Genomic DNA, 19,230 nt, shown 5'->3' with positions numbered 1-19,230 from the left:
TTGGCAGGATTTCTAGAGACCCTCTATGTCGGTGAAATGGCACCTCTGAACAGCAGTTTTCAAACAGTGCCACAGATTCTCAACAGGGTTATGCTTAGGACTTTGACTTGGCCACTCCAAAACATTCACCTTTCTGTTTTTGAGCTATCCCAGTGTCACATTGGCCTAATGCTTAGGGTCATTATCATGTTGAAAGATGAATCTTCTCCTGAGCTTTCATAGCAGACTGGAACAAGTTCTCTTGCAAAATTGTGCAGTATATGTGTCCATCCATTGTCCCTTCAACTCTGACAAGATTCTCAGACCCAGCACATGAAAAACATCCCCATAGCATGAGACTGCCACCACCATATTCCACTGTAGGAATGTTGTTTCTTGAGGCCTGGGCAATGTTAGTGTTACACTTCACATACCTCTTACGTCTGTCCAAAAACTTCTGTTTTGGTCTCATATGACCATAAAACCTTCTCCCACATTTTAACTGGGTCTTTCTCATGCTTTGTGGCAAACGCCATACATTGTTTTATGTGGACCTTCTTAAGGAATGGCTTCTTTCATGCTACCCTCCCATAGAAGCCTGTTTTATGGAGAACTCTTGAAACTGTGGACCCCTGCACCTTTACTCCAGCTAAAGATCGTCGCAGACATCTGAGAGTGACAGTTGGATTTCTAGTCGCCTCTCCACCAGTTGATGTCTCACTCTGATGTTGAGTTTTGAGGGACAGCCTGTTCTAGTCAGAGTCTGTGTACTTTGATGAACCTTCCACTTTCTGGTGATGAATGCAACAGTGCGCAATGGGACATTCAAACTCTTTTGATATTTTTATAGTCATTCCCAGTCTTGTGCATTTCAATAACTTTGTTTCTCACATCAGTAGAATGCTTCTTTGTTTTCATTTTTGCAGTGACTGTCCACCAAAGATTACGGCCCTTACAAAGGGGGCTGTTTATATCCAGAGAGACAGAAAGGACTTACAAGTAGCACCTCATAATGTTTAATTATGACTGTTAAACGACTGTCACCTTTGTAATTAATTTGTCATTGGTGTAATGATGGAGCTTCCAAAGCACAGAGGTTTAAATACCTATGCAAACATTAACTTTGGAGTTGTTCTTCTTCAGTTAAACGTCTACAGAAAATGGTTTATTTTGTCTTTGGAAATGTTTTGTCACAGCATAAGAAAAATACTGAATGAATAAATGTGTATAAATCTTTTGTCTTGCAGAAAATTATGACTTTCAAGGGGATTGAATACTTTTGTATGCCACTTAATGTTTGTGAAAGGGCTTGGTGATGATTAACGTTTAACATCTGAAATGATCACGGGACTTAAGTTAGGTACACATTCAGGTGGCTTTTTATTCACTCCTAGCTACACATATGCTTGTAGTCAGCTACTTATTCACAAACCAGCTTCTTCTTCAATGTTAAGTGCATGGTAAAATATTATACAGTGTGTACATTAATCTGCAAACTGATACATTATTTGAAAGAATAAATATCCCAGATTTAGCTCTTGAACGGGTTGAAAATGTTACACTCAACTTTAACAAAGGAATCTGTCCTGGACAAGATTATATTATGTCAAATAATATACACATTGCAGATGTGCAAGCATTGGGGCATTGTGGTAAGGGCTTTGCCCTCTAAATCCTACATTTCTCGGTTAAAGTCCTGATAGTGACACTGTGTGACCATGAGCATGTCACTTCACCTGAATAGGCGGCACGGTGCGGGATCGCTGGGCATAAGAAATGTAACCAGTAGTAACTAAATGTTATACTGGATAAAGGCGTCAGTCGTAAATGTAGAATATTTTGCCTGTAGAATAAGTAACTAGCTTGCAAAAGCTGTGTGAAAAAGTACAGTCGCGGGTTGCAAGCGAGCATGTAGCTGGAAGCGAATAAAAAGACGACCAAATACGTACTTAACTTCAGCTTTGTGTTCATTACACACTCAATGGCAGATTCTATTAAATAGTAATAATTACCACCAAGTCCTTTCCCAAACCTATTGTGTGGAAAAAAATACGGCGCTGTTTAAAGTAAACCCAGATCCGTCTCCTGTCAGCTTCTCTACACGCTCCATGACACTACCGGCCCCTGAGTTCCTGTTTCTTGCCCCGCCCATTTTCACTGAAGATCACGTGAACAACCAATATAGTTCGTACGCAGAACCGATATAGTTCATACACAGAGTTGCAATAGTGTTCGTTCACAAACCAGTATGTTTCGTACGAGAAACCGACATGGAACACACATACAACCAATAGAGTTCAAGCGTAAAACCGATATGTTACCCACATGAAACCAGTATAAGACGTGCATGAAACCAATATAGTGCATACACAAATCCATCGTTAGACCGGCACAGAACGCAAGCCAATATAGTTCATACGCAAACCGATAACATACAACCGAAAACCAATGCAGTTCACTCACAAACCAATAACAAACGTACTGGAACCACTGATATACACACGCGAATCAATATAGTTCATATGCAAACCAGTGCTATGCATATACAAACGGATATAGTTCACGCACAAACCGATAATATACGGACACGAACCAATATAGTTCATATGAATGAAACCAGTATTATACGCACGCAAACCAATTAAGTATGCACGCAAACCGATAGTAAATATTCATAAACCAATATTGTTGATACGTAAACCAATAGATTACACACAGAAATATATGATTTATGGCCTGTTTGGCCCCTCATAGAAATCAGCGATCCAGCGTGATCTGTATCACCTGTATCACTTGCACCTTTGCTCCCATTTTCACTCTCGACTGGAGATGATACAATGGAGCGGGGTCCCAGGAGATCTGCGCCTTTGTCTGCCTGTTCCAGGTCAGTTTCCGAGAGGCCATAGCTTGCATTCGGGCCGGATATCTGTCCAGACTTTAAAGCAGCTTTAAGTTTCTTTTCCTGTTCTTTCTGACTTTTCTTCTTGTTACTCATGCTTGTATATTGTAGTGGAAGTTACTTAGCTGGGTTAAATACAGGATACCTCTAAGTAATGTGAAATACGTGGGAAATTAAAGCTGCTGCAAGCGGAGTTCTGCTTCAGACGTCCATCTCCTATAACGGACGAGACCAAATGTTTTGGGTACTTGATCATCAATTAGAAGTTCATTGGCTTAGACCAGTGGTTCCCAACCTTTGTTTTGCTCTGCACCACTAGAAAATAAATGACCTGCAATTGATGACACACTGCAAGACACAGATTGCACCACATAAAATCGGACAACATCTCACTCAATTTATAAAGCACATCTCAAAATAACATTGTGTTAACCAAAGTGCTGTAAATATATGCAAAAATTAAAGAAGGTAGGAAGGAGACAGCATCACAAATCATATGTTAGCAGAGAGAGACATTAAAACAAAAAATAAAAATCTACGTATATAAACATGCATTGAGACACACCCAAAATACAATGAAAAAAGTGAGTTTGAAGTCTAGAACCAGAAATTAAAGGAGCAGCTCTAACACTGAGGGGTACACTGTTCCATAATCTCAGGGCTGCTACTATGAAAGCATAACAACCTAGTGTTGGACTGGGGACAAAGGACTCTATAATAAGGTACTGGGCCAGGCTGTTTAAAGCTTTAAAGATGAAAAGTAATATGTTAAAATAAATCCTAAAATAAAATAAAAGCCAATAAAGGAATGCTAAAACCGCAGTGATGGAACTTGTCTTCTTAGTATGAGTTAATAGTTTAGCCTCAGATGTAGATGTATGCTCAAATTTGAGGTCCAAATTGAAAATCACTCCTAGCTTTGTATCATATGATTTAACTTTTTTTGACAGTCCCTATATTACGTTCCTGTACACGAAGTATAGGGAAAGTATTGTAATTGTCCAAAGATTCAATGTCGAGATTTGATGAATCTCGATGTTTTAGACCTCCCTGAGTCAGAAAATACAATTTTTGGAATTATGTCTGTATGTGTGTGTGTGTGTGTGTAACTTGAGTACACTTTCACTTAGGTCAACCAAATTTTGGAGACAAGCATTAGGTACAAAACATAGATTTCTGTCAACTTTTGGGCTATTTCCATTAACCGGAAGTGGTACTTTACCTTTTATTCATGCAGATGCAGAATCCGATTTATTCAACTGTACTTTTAGAATAATTGTTCAATATATGATTAATTTGATTTGATTTGTTGGTGATGGTTCTTTGATGTATATAATATAAAAATATAATCATTGTGTTGTGGTTCACTCCCGATTTTTTTTCAGAGAGCCTGGCAATACTTTTAGGGGACCAAATTAGGTAATGTCAGATTTACTTTACTTTACTTGGAGGAAATGATATTCTATTACATTAGGTTTTATGGAATAATAAAGCTGTATATCATTAGCATAAAAATGAAAAGAAACATATTTCCTAATGATCTGACCTAGTGATAGCATATAAATAGGAAAAAACAAGAGACGACAGAAGATGAGGAGAACTGATTCTCAATAGTGACAAAAATATTTTTACAACAAACAAGTCTAGCACTTTGGACCAGATGTGAAATCAATTTATAAAATGGTCATTGAGTATAGGGTGTTCAATCATAACAAAATCAGCAATTAAATCCAACAAAACCAAAATGTCACAATCACCAGAATTAAGAACATGTAGCAAGTCATTGGTGACCTTCAGAAGAGTAGACTCAGTACTATAGAGAGATGAAAAACTAAACTGATATGATTCCAGTAAGGTATTAGTAACAAGTAAAAGCAAAAGCTGAGAAAGAATGAGCTTTTAAAAAATTTGTAAGAAAAACGACAGTTTACAAATAGAATGGAAACGACTTAGGGAAGTCCATGTTTTTAAGCAGAGGCTAGACCACTAAAAGCTTAAAGGATGCTGGCAGAGTGTCAGTGACTAGACAAGTGTTAATATTAACCTGCATAGTTCCAATTACATCAAAGACTTTTTAAAAAGGCAAGTGGGAATTACGTTAGGGGTATTCTACCAGTGATGGAACAAAACTGAGCAAGAGAGGACACATGGACCAGAAAATTGATATTCCAAAAATCACTGCCTGAATACAAGCAGAGGTTGTTTCTAAAGTCAATGCTACCAAAGAGAACAATACACTTGCCAAAAAAGGGATAACAAAACAAAGCTTAAGTTTCTAAATAAGCATGAATTCACTACTAAACGAACAAGACATTGTATTAATCCAGAATCTTGGACAATGAAAAATTTGGGATGCCCCCCTTTATGTTTGCACAGACATGAGCCTTGCAGGATGTTTTGGAAGTGCAGTTTAATGTACTTTACTGGGACATAGCTGCATGAGCTTATTCCCAGCTCTGCTGTGGACACTGCCAACTTTCAATATGTGTGGGTGGATAGAATACTTGCTGAAAGTGGAAAGCACAGAGGCAGCAAGCTTGTTGTGTTTGTAAATGAACAATAGTGCCGCTCTAGTCACATTGTGATTAAGGAACGTATCTACAGCCCAGACACTGACCTGTTAGCGGTGGGACTATGTCCATACTACATGCCCAGGGAGTTCTCTCATGCAATCACCATCAATCATCAATCATCCGTCCATCAGCTAATGCAACAACAGCATGTGACGTCATCCACTTCGTCACTGTGAAACTCCAGATAAAACACCCAGAAGCTCTCATCCTCATTTACAGAGATTTTAATCATGTTTCCCTAAACAGTACGCTTAGTGCCTTCATCCAGTTTGTGAATAACACTGAAATTAATGTATGATAATGTTAAAGAGTGATACAGTTGTACTGCCATTCCACCTCTGGGTAGATTAGACGACAACCTGGTATACCTCCTTCTCTTTTATATGTTACTTGTGAAGAGGCAGTTATCCACTCTCAGGACTGAGGGTGTGATCAAAGCAAGCTAGTGTAGTTCTGTTGGACTGTTTCGAGTCAACAGATTGGGATGTTCATTGCGAGCCTTATTTGGAGTACATTGATGGTTTCACTGGCTGTGTCGCAGAATACATTAAGATCTATGTGGAAAATACTGTGCCTTTAAAATCTGTACACTACTTCCCTAACAACAAGCCATGAGTCACCAAGGACATTGAAGCCCTTCTGAATGAGAAGAAGAGAGCATTTAGGTCAGGTGACAGGGAGGTAGTGAAGAGGGTACAGAAACAACTGCAAAAGCTGCAGAAGAACAACACCAGAAAGGTGAGGAAGGGCATGAGGACAATCACTGGCAATTCCAGCTGCTAGGGGACTGAGGATGACAGAGAAAGGGCTAATGAGTTTAACCAGTTTTTTAACAGGTTTGACAACATGCCTCTGTCCATCCGTCCCTGCAGCTCCACCTCTGTGACTGATAATGTACCCCTAGATACCACCATTAGGGCCTTGTTTGCTCACTTTTCCCTCCCCCAACCCTATTGCAGGGAAAAGTGTTTGTAGAATCACAGTCTTCTTTCTCCTTACTAGCTGAAACCACCTCCACCCCCTCTTCTGTCTATAACACTGGCACAAGTAGACCATCCATCACCTTTACTGAAGACCTAGTCATGAAAGAATTATGCAGAATTCATTCTGCCAAAGTGGTAGGACCTGACTGGCATCGGTCCATGGTTGTTTAAGATCTGCACCTCACAGATGTTTTCCAGTGCTGTGGAAAACATCTTGTCTTATTCCTGTAACAAAGAAGGCACATCCTAGTGCCCCATCTAACTACAGGCCAGTAGCACTCACTGTACATATAAATGAAAGTTTTTGAAAGACTGGTCCTGGCAATACTTTGCCCCTGGTTAGGCCTGCATTGGAACTCCTCCAATTTGCCTACCAGGAGAGGATTGGGGTTGAATATGCCATTATCTACTTGCTGCATTGTGCCTACAGTCACCTAGAAATCCAGTAGGAATTCTTAAGGATATGCTGTTTGATTTCTCATGTGACTTTAACACCATCTGGCGAGCCAGACTGGGGAATAAGCTGTCTGCAATGCAGGTGGATGCTCACTTAGTTTAGTAGATCATGGACTATTTAAATGGAAGGCTACGGTATGTGTGGCTACAGGGCTGTGTGTCTGACACTTTGCCGTGTAGTACTGGTGCTCGACAAGGGACAGTTCTGTAGTGGACTAAAACCCAGCTAAGATTCACACTGTCAATATGACGGGGATTTATTTTTTCTTTAGGTGGGGATCCCAGGAACGCACCCAGCCTTGGCCCGACTCACACATACTCCCTCACAGAAACAAAAAAACAACTGGTAATAAAACTTAAATTGAAGACTGTATTACACAATAATAAATGAAATATAACTACACAAACTACAATGATCCCACCCCAGTTCCCTTTCGGTGATACAATAAGCACAAATTAAGCAATAACAAACCACAAACAAAAACCACACACAATGAAGTCAATGAAAAATGGCAAATAATTAAATGAAATGATGGAGGTAGATAGTCCAGAGATCAGCACGCTGTATATGAATGTAAAGGTCAGTCCTACCGGTATTTTCTGATGAGATGATGATGTTAGAATTGGATCAGGAGCACTCTTTTCTTTGCAGGACAACAACAAATCCTCAGACAGTCCTCATGCCGCAGGAAGACACCAGACAGTCCATCCACCCAAAGCAGGAGACGATCCAGGACAAAACAAGAATCCACAGGTAGCAAAACGGGAAGGCAAACAAACAGGCAACTCCAGACACGAAACACAAAATACTTCTTTCCCTCTGTAGAACTGGCCTCCTTTTAAATTTCGTGCCAGCCTCCTTGTCTCCAGTAACCCCTGCACTATCCGCAGACATCCAGTCACAGCCACAGCAGGGACTGATGGGAGTTGGTTTCATTCCCCAGTAGCACCACTACAGTTCTGTCACTGTTCTTTTTCATCTTGTACACTATGGATTTTAGCTACAACACAGAGGGCTGCCATCTGCAAAAATCCTCTGATGACTCTGCAATAGTGAGATGGATTATAGAATGTAAGTTTGACGGTTTTGTTGACTGGTGTGAGCTGAGTCAGCCACAGGTCAACACCACTAAAACTAAAGAACTGGTGGCGGATTTGAAAAGAACACAATCTCCAGGTACTTTCATGTCTATTAGTGGTGTGAAAGTGAAGATCGTTCAGGACTACAAGAACCTGGAGGTGTATATGAACAGTAAGTTAGACTGGTCTAAGAACTCACTGGCCATATATAAGAACGGTTAAAGTATGTTGTATTTCCTTTGCATACTCAGATTCTTTTGGATTTGCAATACTATGCTGTGGATGTTCTATGAGTGTGTGGTTGCCAGCGCTATTTTTTTCACTTTGGTGTACTGGGGGGCAGCATGAAGGTGGCAGACATTAAGAGGCTTAACAAACTGATTCAAAAGGCTGGCTTAGTGGTAGGAGAGTAACTGAACAGCTTGGAAACTGTGGCAGACTGGAAAATGTTGTCTAGACTTCAGTCTATTATTGAAAATGCTAATCACTCACTTCATAGTGTTGTGGCTGGACAGAGGAGTGTTTTTAGCAGTATACTGACTAGCATAAAGTGCTCCACTGAATGTCACAGAAAATCCTTCCTCCCCACAGCCATCATACTCTATAACTCCTGTTCCGGTCACTCATCCACACAATAAGACGTTTCCCTCTGTCCTCAATGGATCTCCTAGAACATTTTTGAAATACATAGATATGCAATAACTAGTCTGCTACTTCTTATGTGAATATTTTTTTTGGTTCTCAGAATATGTAATATTTTACTTGTATGTGCAATATTTTATGTGAAATACTTCCAGCTCAGTGTGATATTAATGTTTAGCAAACTTGGAATGTTGTAAGCGACTCAGATGTATAGTATCTATTATATTTAATTCACTGTTTACTTGTACAGCATGGTGAACTAGGATTTATTTTAGTTTATTTTGAGATTTATATTTTATTTCACATTATGCTTATTTTTTTAAATTTTCTGTTTCTTATTACTTCTGTGTTTTTCTATCTGTACAGTTGTAACATAAGTAATTCCCTTCGAGATTAATAAAGTTTTATACTGTCACAATGCTGATGTCACAGGTCGCAACCTCTCCAACCATAGCTCCTAGCAGAGGTGAGTACACACAGAAACAAATCAACAAAATTGTAGTACCTGTGAAAAATAAAATCGTGGAGAATCACAACATGAAATATTTTTATGATTTTAAATACATAATAATTAATTTAATTAATTATTAATTAATAAATTAATTTCTTGTGCTCAAAAACCCTGGAAGGGATGAAACAGAAGAAAATTCATAGAAGTTTTTCATAGATGTCAGAGAAAAATTTTAAAAGGAAAAAATCATAATACATAAATCATAAAGAGGAACAATGTAGACATCATACTAAATATATTTTGTGCGATTGAAAAAAGAGAAGCAGAATTAAAAAAATGTCTGGTTCATCTCATACCTAGTAAGTGTCTGAATGCAGTCATTAAATCAGGTATGGGCCTTACATATGGAGAGTCTGATTTTAACAGGATCGGTAGAATGAGCTACAGCTGTGCATGTAGAATTAAGCAGAGTAACAAGTTCTCCTGTTTTCTGATGAGCTGACACAGTGCTAACAACAGGAAAATCTACATAAGCATTAGAAAAACAATTTGCATTGAAAGAATTTATGGCATGAAAGATGCTGGGACTCTAGGGACTAAGAACGATGATCATGTGATGAGAAATAAGACAAATATCTTAAACTTTAACATCACTAACAGAGCAGTTAAATGATAAAATAAGATCAAGCTGGCCTTATATATGAAAATGACCATTCGCTGTCTGAACAAGAACAACAGCATTTAGTTGCTAGCAGATTACAAGTACAACAAAAATTAAAAGATAAAATATCATCATAAAATTTTACCAGATATACTCAAGCCCAATGACAAGTATTCAGAAAATTAATTGATAAAATCTTTGCATAATTTAGGTGGTCTGTATACAAGAGCATCGAGCAGTGGATTAGCAAATTTAGTTTTCAACACTTGTACTTAAAAAAGTGGACTAGATTTCTGCAGCATCTACACAACACTTAAAAAAAATTATAAAATACACCACCATCACTATCAGGTATCCTTGTGGTCTAATGAAGCTACAGTCAGGAGGAGAACATTTCTAAAAATGTGTACTTCCCAACATTCAGCCAAGTTTTACATAAAAAAAAAATGTCCAGGCCAGAAATCTCATTTGTGAGTTATCTGGTATTAAATAGCTCTGACTTCATTGAAGACATCCCAACAACAGAGGGCGATGTATACTCTAATTTGCAAAGATTATAATGTTTGACTTCACATCTGTGAATGCACCATCTCGGCCATTGACAGCATGGGGCTCATAGCGGCTGTTCTAAAATAATAGAGCATAGTGGACATTCCAACTCAAAAAGTAAGAAAGTAGCAGGAGGCTTATAGTAGCTACACCAAGAAAACAGTTTGGAGGCAAGCGTCTCCATTCCAGACATTTCCTGATCTTCAGTAACACATCTCCTTGCTTGCCCAGTTTTCTGTGGTATGCCCTCCTAGAGAGAAAAGATAACAACAGACAAAACTTTAACAATTAATTTTGTTCATATATTCAAAAATTATAGATTAAATGGTCAACCTTTCTGTCTATTAAATACAAATAGAATTACCAAAGCTAGGTCATTGTTTCTAGTTACAATGACAGCAATAATATTAAGTTTTGGGTTTTTTTTGGTGGAAAAGATGCTAAAAAAGATGAAAAAGCCTTTATTTTGCATATGACATAGATATATCATTATTAGAGATAAAGTAAAAATAAGTCATGTTAACCAAACAATATATAATAAAGGTTTCAAATATATGAGTGATAAACATTAAATGATGCATATATTTGGCTAGATACTAACATTTTAAAATGACCTTTGTTATGAAAACAACTATAGTAGTAGTAGTTCTTAATTAAAGGCAAATGTTAACACTCTAAGGGTATAAAAATTGATGCTTGATTATTCCCTAAAGCCGTTAGTGAATAACAGACTCACAGATGTGCGACAAACACAAATGTTTATTACAGATTTTGAAAAACATGTTGCATTCTAAACATTTGGAACAAGCCTATATATACAGACTCCAAAAAATGGTCAGAAATCAAACATAGTATAAAAACTTGGGAGAATGAACAGATTTGCTTCAGCAAATGTTCAGCTTACTACTAAAGGATTCACCGGTAAGAAAAATATTGAAAATTATTAATAGGTTTTCTTGACAAAATATAAATATAATTGTCTATTTAAGGTTATTTTTACTTTTCTTAAGAAGAGTGTAAAATGGTGAAGAATGGCCATTTAAGAAAAAATGCTATCTTTCATAGCATCATAGATATTCTATGCTACTTTGAACTGACCCTAATTTCAGATAAAAAACAATTTTAGATAATAGAACTATTTATACAACAACCTTTAACTAGAAGAGAGACTACTGAAAAGAGCAACCATTAGTGCTAAGCAGTTGCTTTGCAGCTGAAGACATTATTGTCCTCAGGAGCTATTGCATTACCCAAGTGTCTTAAAAGCCCTCCATCTTCACCATTCTCAAATGTTATTAAATGCAAACAGACACACTGTCTGTGAAGGGTTGTGTTATGTTTCATTTTTTCATGATTGGTCGTTGGGAGTAATGTATGCGACATCTCATTTGAAACAATTTGGGGAACTCAGATATTTTATTGTAGGCGGAAAAAGTGACCAGAAAAGGATAACCTCGAAAATCTGAAATTCTAATTATTCCATTGTAGAAGTTATTCAGCCACAAACAAAATAGGTCATTCCTCTCATATGTACAATTTCAGTCATTTTAGGGGCAAGAGAAAAGCAATGTAGTGACAAATAGGGGCAATACAGTAAGGCATTTTAATAGTACAATCTCAGATTTCATTCATAACAGTAAGTAAATTACTATTTAATAAAGTCTTTTCAGTTTAATATTCAAAATATTGGGGTCCTAAAATAAATGAGTATGATTGCTGATAATATGCGCAACATAGTTTGCATTAGTTATTTGGGTTCCTGTGTCTAATACTCTGTTGTTTAATTGGTTTTATACAAATTTTAAGAGGAGTGTAAACATTTTTTTTCCTTGAAAACTGCACATACTAAATGCTAATTTCATTGGGGTTGATTAGTAGTGTGCTTACAGTTTTTACCAAAAGATACAATAAGCAAAATTCAAACAATGCACACACAAAAACACACACACAAAACATTTTGGCAACAAAGTTTTTATTTTATTTTTTATTTCTCCAACCCATTTAATACAATTCAGGGTTGTAGGTAGGGTAAACCCCAGCAGCATCTGGTGTAAGGAACCAACACTGGATGGGGTACCAGTCCATTTCAGAGTGGCAGCACATATATATATACATACACATAGATAGATAGATAGATAGAAGCAAAAATTCCTACTTTGAAAGTCTAATAAGTAAAGTAGAACATATAATCATAATCATAGAGACATGAACATAAAGAAAGCTATCTAGCAGTTATCAGTGTAAAAATGTTAACAGAAGATATGTAAATAATACAAATGGCCATATACAGTAAATCCATGGATAATTGTCAGATAATTGTATCCAGGAGAAATCGTTGACCAAAACCATATAAGTCATACAAATATATACTGTATTAGTTTTTAGAATTATTTTCACATGCTTGCTTGTGGTGACACAATTGTCTGACATTGTTTATGTAATAAAATTTCCATTCAGTCATTTGTATGCAGAGTGGCCAATCAGATATTTGAAGGGACAAATATCATCAAATCCTGATTGTCCATTACTGGTGACTCATTAATATATTGAAACAATTGATAAACAAACACTAACTCCTTAATAACTCCAACAAAAGTTGCTTTCTGAACCTAATGGCACTACATCCCAGAGTATATAGTAATTATATATTAAACCTAATTGCAGCTAATTACTAATAAAATCAACAGTACTTATGCCCAAATTGAAACTCTACTGTTCCTTACCTGTTGCCCAATAAATAAGATGTAAGTTGCTTCCACTACTCTTGATGCCTATCCACACCCATTTTTTTCTGTTTTTCATATTTTCATACTTTATGTATTGAAAACTTCTGTTGTGATGCTTGCTTTGCACCCTCAATTGTGCCTTGTATAAACAAATTATAATATTTATTAGATAATAAAAATTGATTTTAGAAATATTTTGTCCCATTGACAATAGATGTATGGCAAACCAGTCCTGGAAGAGATGCCATTTTGGAATGTACTCACAGCAGCTCACAATATCCAAAGGCTTCACTCTCTGGCGCCATGATCAGTATTTCTACCTTATATTTAAACTTTTGTCTTTCTTATCTGAAATATCTACCTTAACTAGAAGTTAGAATTATAGTTAAAGAAGACCCATCAGTCTCAGTTTTACATTGCTGAGCCCATAGGAAGGCCAATTTGGGGTGTTGTGGTGGCAACTTTCTTATAACATAACAAAAATGAAAAGTGGGTTCATTAAACACACAGGTTATTTATCTCTGTTTATCTCAAATGCTCATAGGAGTTTTGTGGGTGTTTCTTTCTGGTTCTTCATTTGTGATGATCACTGGTGTGGTTGCCTGTAAGGGCAGCCATTGTAAGCAGATCACTACAGCTATTAAGTCAATGTCAAAGTCAAAGTGAACTTTGTTGTCATGTCAACCATATACAAGTATACAGATAGACAAAATTGCGAAGCTCAGGGTCCACAGTGTAACAATTTGACGTGCAAATAATAAATTAAAAATAGAATTAAAATTTAAAAATTAAAAACACAAACAAGACAAGACATTGTGCAAAGACAGGACAAAGACGTAGCAGCAATATTGATGTGTAAGATATGTAATATAATTAATAAATAATAGATATAGATAATACAGAAATCATCAGTGTATGATAATGGTTATTTAAGACATGTGTAAACAATGACAGGTCAGAATGTTTCACAGCAGAAGGATAACAAGAGTGTCAAAGTACTTAAAGGTCAGTATGAGATTTTTAGTTCTTTTCTACATGCACACTCGTCTTTGCAGGACAGTGGCTCACATGTATAAAAGTTCTGTTTTTAGAGGTGGTTGAGGCCGTGTGGAAGGTCCCAGGGGGCAGCCTGGTGTTAAGGAGTCTAACAGCTTGGTGGTAAAAACTCTCCTGCAGCCTGGCAGATCTGGCTCTGATGCTGCAGTATTTTCTCTTGGATGGCAGAAGTGTGAAAAGTCCATGTGAGGGGTGTAAGGGGTCCTGCACAATGCTGCAGGCCTTGCGGACATTGTGTTTGTAAAATATGTCTTCCGTCCAATTTGATATTGAGGGCTTGCAAGTCTATTGTAAGGTAGGGTAACAATGGAAGGAAGATGTGGAGAAAGGCAAACCTTACAAGCATCTTATTGGATTGATGGTTCTCTGGAGCCTCTTTCTAAACTTTGTTTACTACGGATAACCCTGCCAGGAGTAGTGGCTTTAGGGTTCATCTGTATTAATAGTTACTGCTCTTACAAATTAAATGTACAATTACTGCCAGATTGACTAAAATGAAAGAAAATAAAAAATAAATAAATAAAACATATGACTTAGCAGCCATAGTCATAGTGAGACATTAATCAGGAGCCCCAGTAGCTTTTCTTGATTAATTTTTTTCTGAATAATTCATTAGCTGAAAATATCTTGCATTAGGGTGTCAGAGAGAGGGTGTACAGCATTGTTCTTATTCTCTACTTTGCTACTACCTCCAGGGGGTCCAGAGTGTGTCACATAACGGAGCCTGCCCTTTTAGTTAACTTGTTGATTGAGTGGATCTTCTCTTGAAGTGATGTTACCAGCCCAACACACCACAGTGTAGAAAATGCACTGGCCATCACAGACTTGTAGAAGATATGAAGGATGTCACTTCCCACATTAAAGGAACTCAGTAGCCTAAATAAAAAGAGTCTGCTCTGCCCTTTCTTATATAATTCCTCTGTGTTGTGACCACTCCATACTGTTATTAAAGTGGACCACCAAGTACTTTTAAAGACTGCATCACCTCTTCATCCAGTCTTTGAATAGTGACCAGATATAAGGCATTTTTATTAAATGAGTGTGAGGAGGTTGGGAGCATGTGCTGATAGCACGTTGCGGCACCCACCACATGCTGACCACCTAGTTTGGGACCCGAGTGAAGCGGGTGACACATCTGCACCACACTGGAACAGTGTGAGTTTTTTTTTTTTTTTACAGTGGATGGAGTGCTAATCCTGCCACCAACCCCCAAGTTTTCCCTGTAAGTTGGAGGACCTGCTTGCAGGGCTGGATGCAGAGTAACGTTGTACCTAGGATGAAGCACTTGCAGGTTAAATGCCTTACTTAAGGGCCCAACAGAGTAGAGTCACTTCTATCCATTTACGGGAATCAAACCGGCAACCTTCTGATTACCGGCGCAGATCCCTAGCCTCAGAGCCACCACTCCGCCCTGAACTAAATGAGTGAAGACATCAGCAAATATATTTATTGAAATGCCCAACAATTTAAGACTATTAAATGATTAACAAATATAATTTTGCTAGTCGTTATGGTGGGCGGCATGGTGGCGCAGTGGGTAGCGCTACTGCCTCGCAGTTGGGAGACCTGGGGACCTGGGTTTGCTTCATGGGTCCTCCCTGCGTGGAGTTTGCATGTTCTCCCCGTGTCTGCGTGTGTTTCCTCCGGGCGCTCCGGTTTCCTCCCACAGTCCAAAGACATGCAGGTTAGGTGGATTGGCGATTCTAAATTGACCCTAGTGTGTGCTTGGTGTGTGGGTGTGTTTGTGTGTGTCCTGCGGTGGGTTGGCACCCTGCCTTGTGCCCTGTGTTGGCTAGGATTGGCTCCAGCAGACCCCAGTGACCCTGTGTTTGGATTCAGCGGGTTAGAAAATGGATGGATGGATGGATAGTAGTTATGGTATGGAAGGGTTTCATTGTGCCATTTCTCAACTTGTGTTTAAGGCTGTAAAGTATAAACATAAGTAAATAATGTTTATGCATATATAATATAAATTCAGAACAATTTAGAGGTTCATTCTCAGTTCATTAATGTATGTTTTTATTATTTTTACAGGATACTTCTTAAGGATACAAGCTAATGGAAAATACATCTCAAAGTACATCACTTAAACTAGTTGCGTATGTTGAATTAAATTATCTCAGATATTTATATTTTGCCATTGTTTTTATGTTATATGCCACAATTATAATAATCAATGCAATCATTATTGGAATTGTGTGTACTGATAAAAGCCTGCATGAGCCCATGTACATATTTTTGATTAATTTATTAATAAATGATGTAGTTGGAGGAACATCATTATGCCCTTCTATCTTGGTATATTTGCTGTCAAACAGTTCTGAAATATCCAGAGAATATTGCTTAGTTCAGATTTTCTGGTTATACGTTTATGGTGGCTGTGAATTTGTAATGCTAGCTGTAATAGGTTATGACAGGCACTTGTCCATATGCTACCCTCTTTATTACAACAGCATCATGCATTCCAGAAGAGTTTCTAATCTGATTGTTTTCTCGTGGATTTTTCCTCTCAGTTTAGTCAGTATAAGTGTCACTTTAGCTTCTCAAGTTCAACTGTGTGGTAATACCATTGAAAATATCTATTGTGATAATTATTGTCTAAATAAAATTGCCTGTTCAGATATGACACATATCATCACATTTGATACTTTACTTATTTTCCTAATATCTGTCCCACAGATATTCCTTCTTTTATATTCCTACGCAAAAATTCTCCAAATTTGCCTAAGGGCTTCAAGAGAATCTCAAAAAAGAGCATTATCTACCTGTATGCCTCACCTGGTAACACTTCTAAATTATTTTATTGGGGTTATTTTTCAGATTATTCAGTCCAGGTTCAATTTGACTCAAGTACCTACTGTGATTCATTCAATATTTTCAGTATATTTCTTGATTATTCCTCCACTTTTAAATCCAGTTGTTTATGGCCTTAAAATGCAACAGATAAAATTGAGGATTATAAAAATTTTAATGGATAAATAGTTATTTTCCATGTCATGTAAAGGTAAAAGTACTGTACAGAATTTATACATATATCTGAATAATAAAAATTAGTATGTTTTTGTTAAACACTGACATAATCTTTTTCGCTATAATATTGTCAGTTGGCTTTTGTTATTGTATTGGTATTAAGACAATGTATTAATGTGTTTATGCATTTATCCAATTTTAAACTCCCTTAATGCGATTCTTAGGTCTCATGCGGATTATTTGTATTTTAGCAGCATTGCGTGCAAGGCAAAAACCAACTCTAGATAAACTGCCAGTAAATCAGAGGCCACCCTCGTGCATACACCACCCAAACTCACTCAGATGCAGTCATTTAAGTTCATCAGGTGGCCCAACATATACATCTTGGGCATATGAGAGGAAAACCAGAGAACCTGAAGGACAAAGACAAACAAGAAAGCATGTACACCCTGTTTAGACAGCATCACGTGTACTAATTAAAAGTAAATGTGGAGTTTTCATTAGTTTGCCCTTCAAACTTAAACACCATTTAGCTTCTAGCTTTGTGAAACTTTCTGATAAAAAAGGTCACAGAGATATTATTGTTTTCTTTCTCATCCATTTGTATTTAACAATTGCATATAAGGATTCAAAACTACCTAAGAATAGGTAAGAAATATATAAAGCTTACCTGGTGTCATTTTGACACTCATTTTGTCCTTTTTTTCTAAAATTGTTTTAATCCATGTACCAGCATTGTCATGACCATGCCCTTTTATAAGATACTAGTAATGGTGCACTGCACAATAACGTGCAGTGAATTCACTTCACTTGAGCATTCACGGTTTTCATCCTCTTTCTCTGTACGTTTACCATTCGTTTGCTCAGAGGTTGATGCGCTTGCTGCTTCCTGAGCAGCTCTTCTTTTCTCCACCCCAGCGGCCCGCTTCTTCTGTTCTTTCGTCGGCATCTTTTCATGTTAAAACTGATTAAGTCAGTGTTTGTGTTGCAATTACTTAGTACGTTTTCCTTAATTTTTCACATAAGCTGGCACTTGAGGCACATTGAAGAATGATTTAAAATATGAAGAGGTAGGGGAAGTGATGGCGAAGATGGTAGGGATAAGAATGGTGCCCATACGCATGCACCACACGGCCGCCCTGCTGGCTGCTGCCGAGAGTTGATTCTACAATAAAATAAAATAAAAAAAAGAAGAATAACCTTGGAGGTCAATCATCACCCCAAAGGCGGATAGTAGACGTCACGTAGTATATGTGTACCAAATTTCAGGTCAATAGGTCAAATGGTTTGCGAGCTACAGGTGATTTAAAATCCTGGACAGACAAATGGACAGCCATGGTAGCGTATTATATAAGAAAATTGTAAGAGAATACCTTCTGATGGGTCTTCAAAACAATAAAATGCCAAAAGAGTCAAGAAGGTGTCAAAATCATATTGTTATTGTATATTTAAACACTATGGGATAGATAAGCAAAGTAAAAACACCAAGTGGTAAAAAATTGGACAAAGCAAAAACAAATTTTGTTGTCTTACTGCTCTGAGAGGGTTAAATCAAAGTCTGCACCAAACTATCCTTCCTCTCCTGCAATGTTTTCTCTCTCTCTTGTCATTTGTCTATAAACCTTAACTTTTCTCATTCTTACAAGTGAACTGCTTGTCTGCTGTATGGGCCAATGGAGAACTGTTCAACAATCTCACCTTACCTGAGACCAATTTAATGTGCATCAAATGTAACCAATAATTAGTATGTTACTGTGATTTATGTTTTCGTTAGGCAGCTATGTGTGTTTTTGTTTTTTTTTTTTGCTGTTTTTACGTATTTCCATATGCATTTATCATCCTTATATACAGTACATAAAAGAATTTTATAACTGAGAGAAAGAAGGAGAAGAGGGGATATACATAGAATTGTTTTAGTATAATAGTTGAATAAAATGATAACAGAACTTGCATCTGCCTGTCTGTCAAAATGTTTTAACATCTGAGTTTTGTCTCGTTGGATGTCATTAAGCCATTTAGCTTTTGGATCTTCTCTGTGCACTATGGACACCTCGAGGCAGCTGGAGTGCCAAGACCTCAGTCACAGAGACTCTTGTTTAAAGATATGAATGTGTTGCCTTCACAGCTGCTGATTTCAAGAAGTGAAATCAACATTAAAAGTAATCCTAAGTGCTATTTTTTCTGTAATGTTCAAGTATTTCTCTT

General features: G+C 37.3%; 1 protein-coding gene across 1 annotated transcript; it reads left to right on the top strand.

The window, feature by feature from the left end:
* Positions 1 to 16,095: 16,095 nt before the first annotated feature.
* LOC127527517 (olfactory receptor 11A1-like) lies at positions 16,096 to 17,382 on the top strand. Its single transcript, XM_051926567.1, has one exon. The coding sequence runs from the start codon at positions 16,114 to 16,116 to the stop codon at positions 17,035 to 17,037; it is 924 nt and encodes a 307-aa protein (XP_051782527.1). The 5' UTR covers positions 16,096 to 16,113; the 3' UTR covers positions 17,038 to 17,382.
* The last annotated feature ends 1,848 nt before the right edge of the window (positions 17,383 to 19,230 follow it).

The sequence above is a fragment of the Erpetoichthys calabaricus genome, chromosome 4 (assembly GCF_900747795.2).
Source record: "Erpetoichthys calabaricus chromosome 4, fErpCal1.3, whole genome shotgun sequence".
Lineage (NCBI taxonomy): Eukaryota > Metazoa > Chordata > Cladistia > Polypteriformes > Polypteridae > Erpetoichthys > Erpetoichthys calabaricus.
The sequence above is the reverse complement of the archived record's forward strand: the minus strand, read 5'-3'. Positions and strand labels throughout refer to the sequence as shown.

Coding starts and splice junctions, on each gene's coding strand:
- LOC127527517 (XM_051926567.1), top strand. CDS start 16,114: ATGGAAAATACATCTCAAAGTACATCACTTAAACTAGTTGCGTATGTT.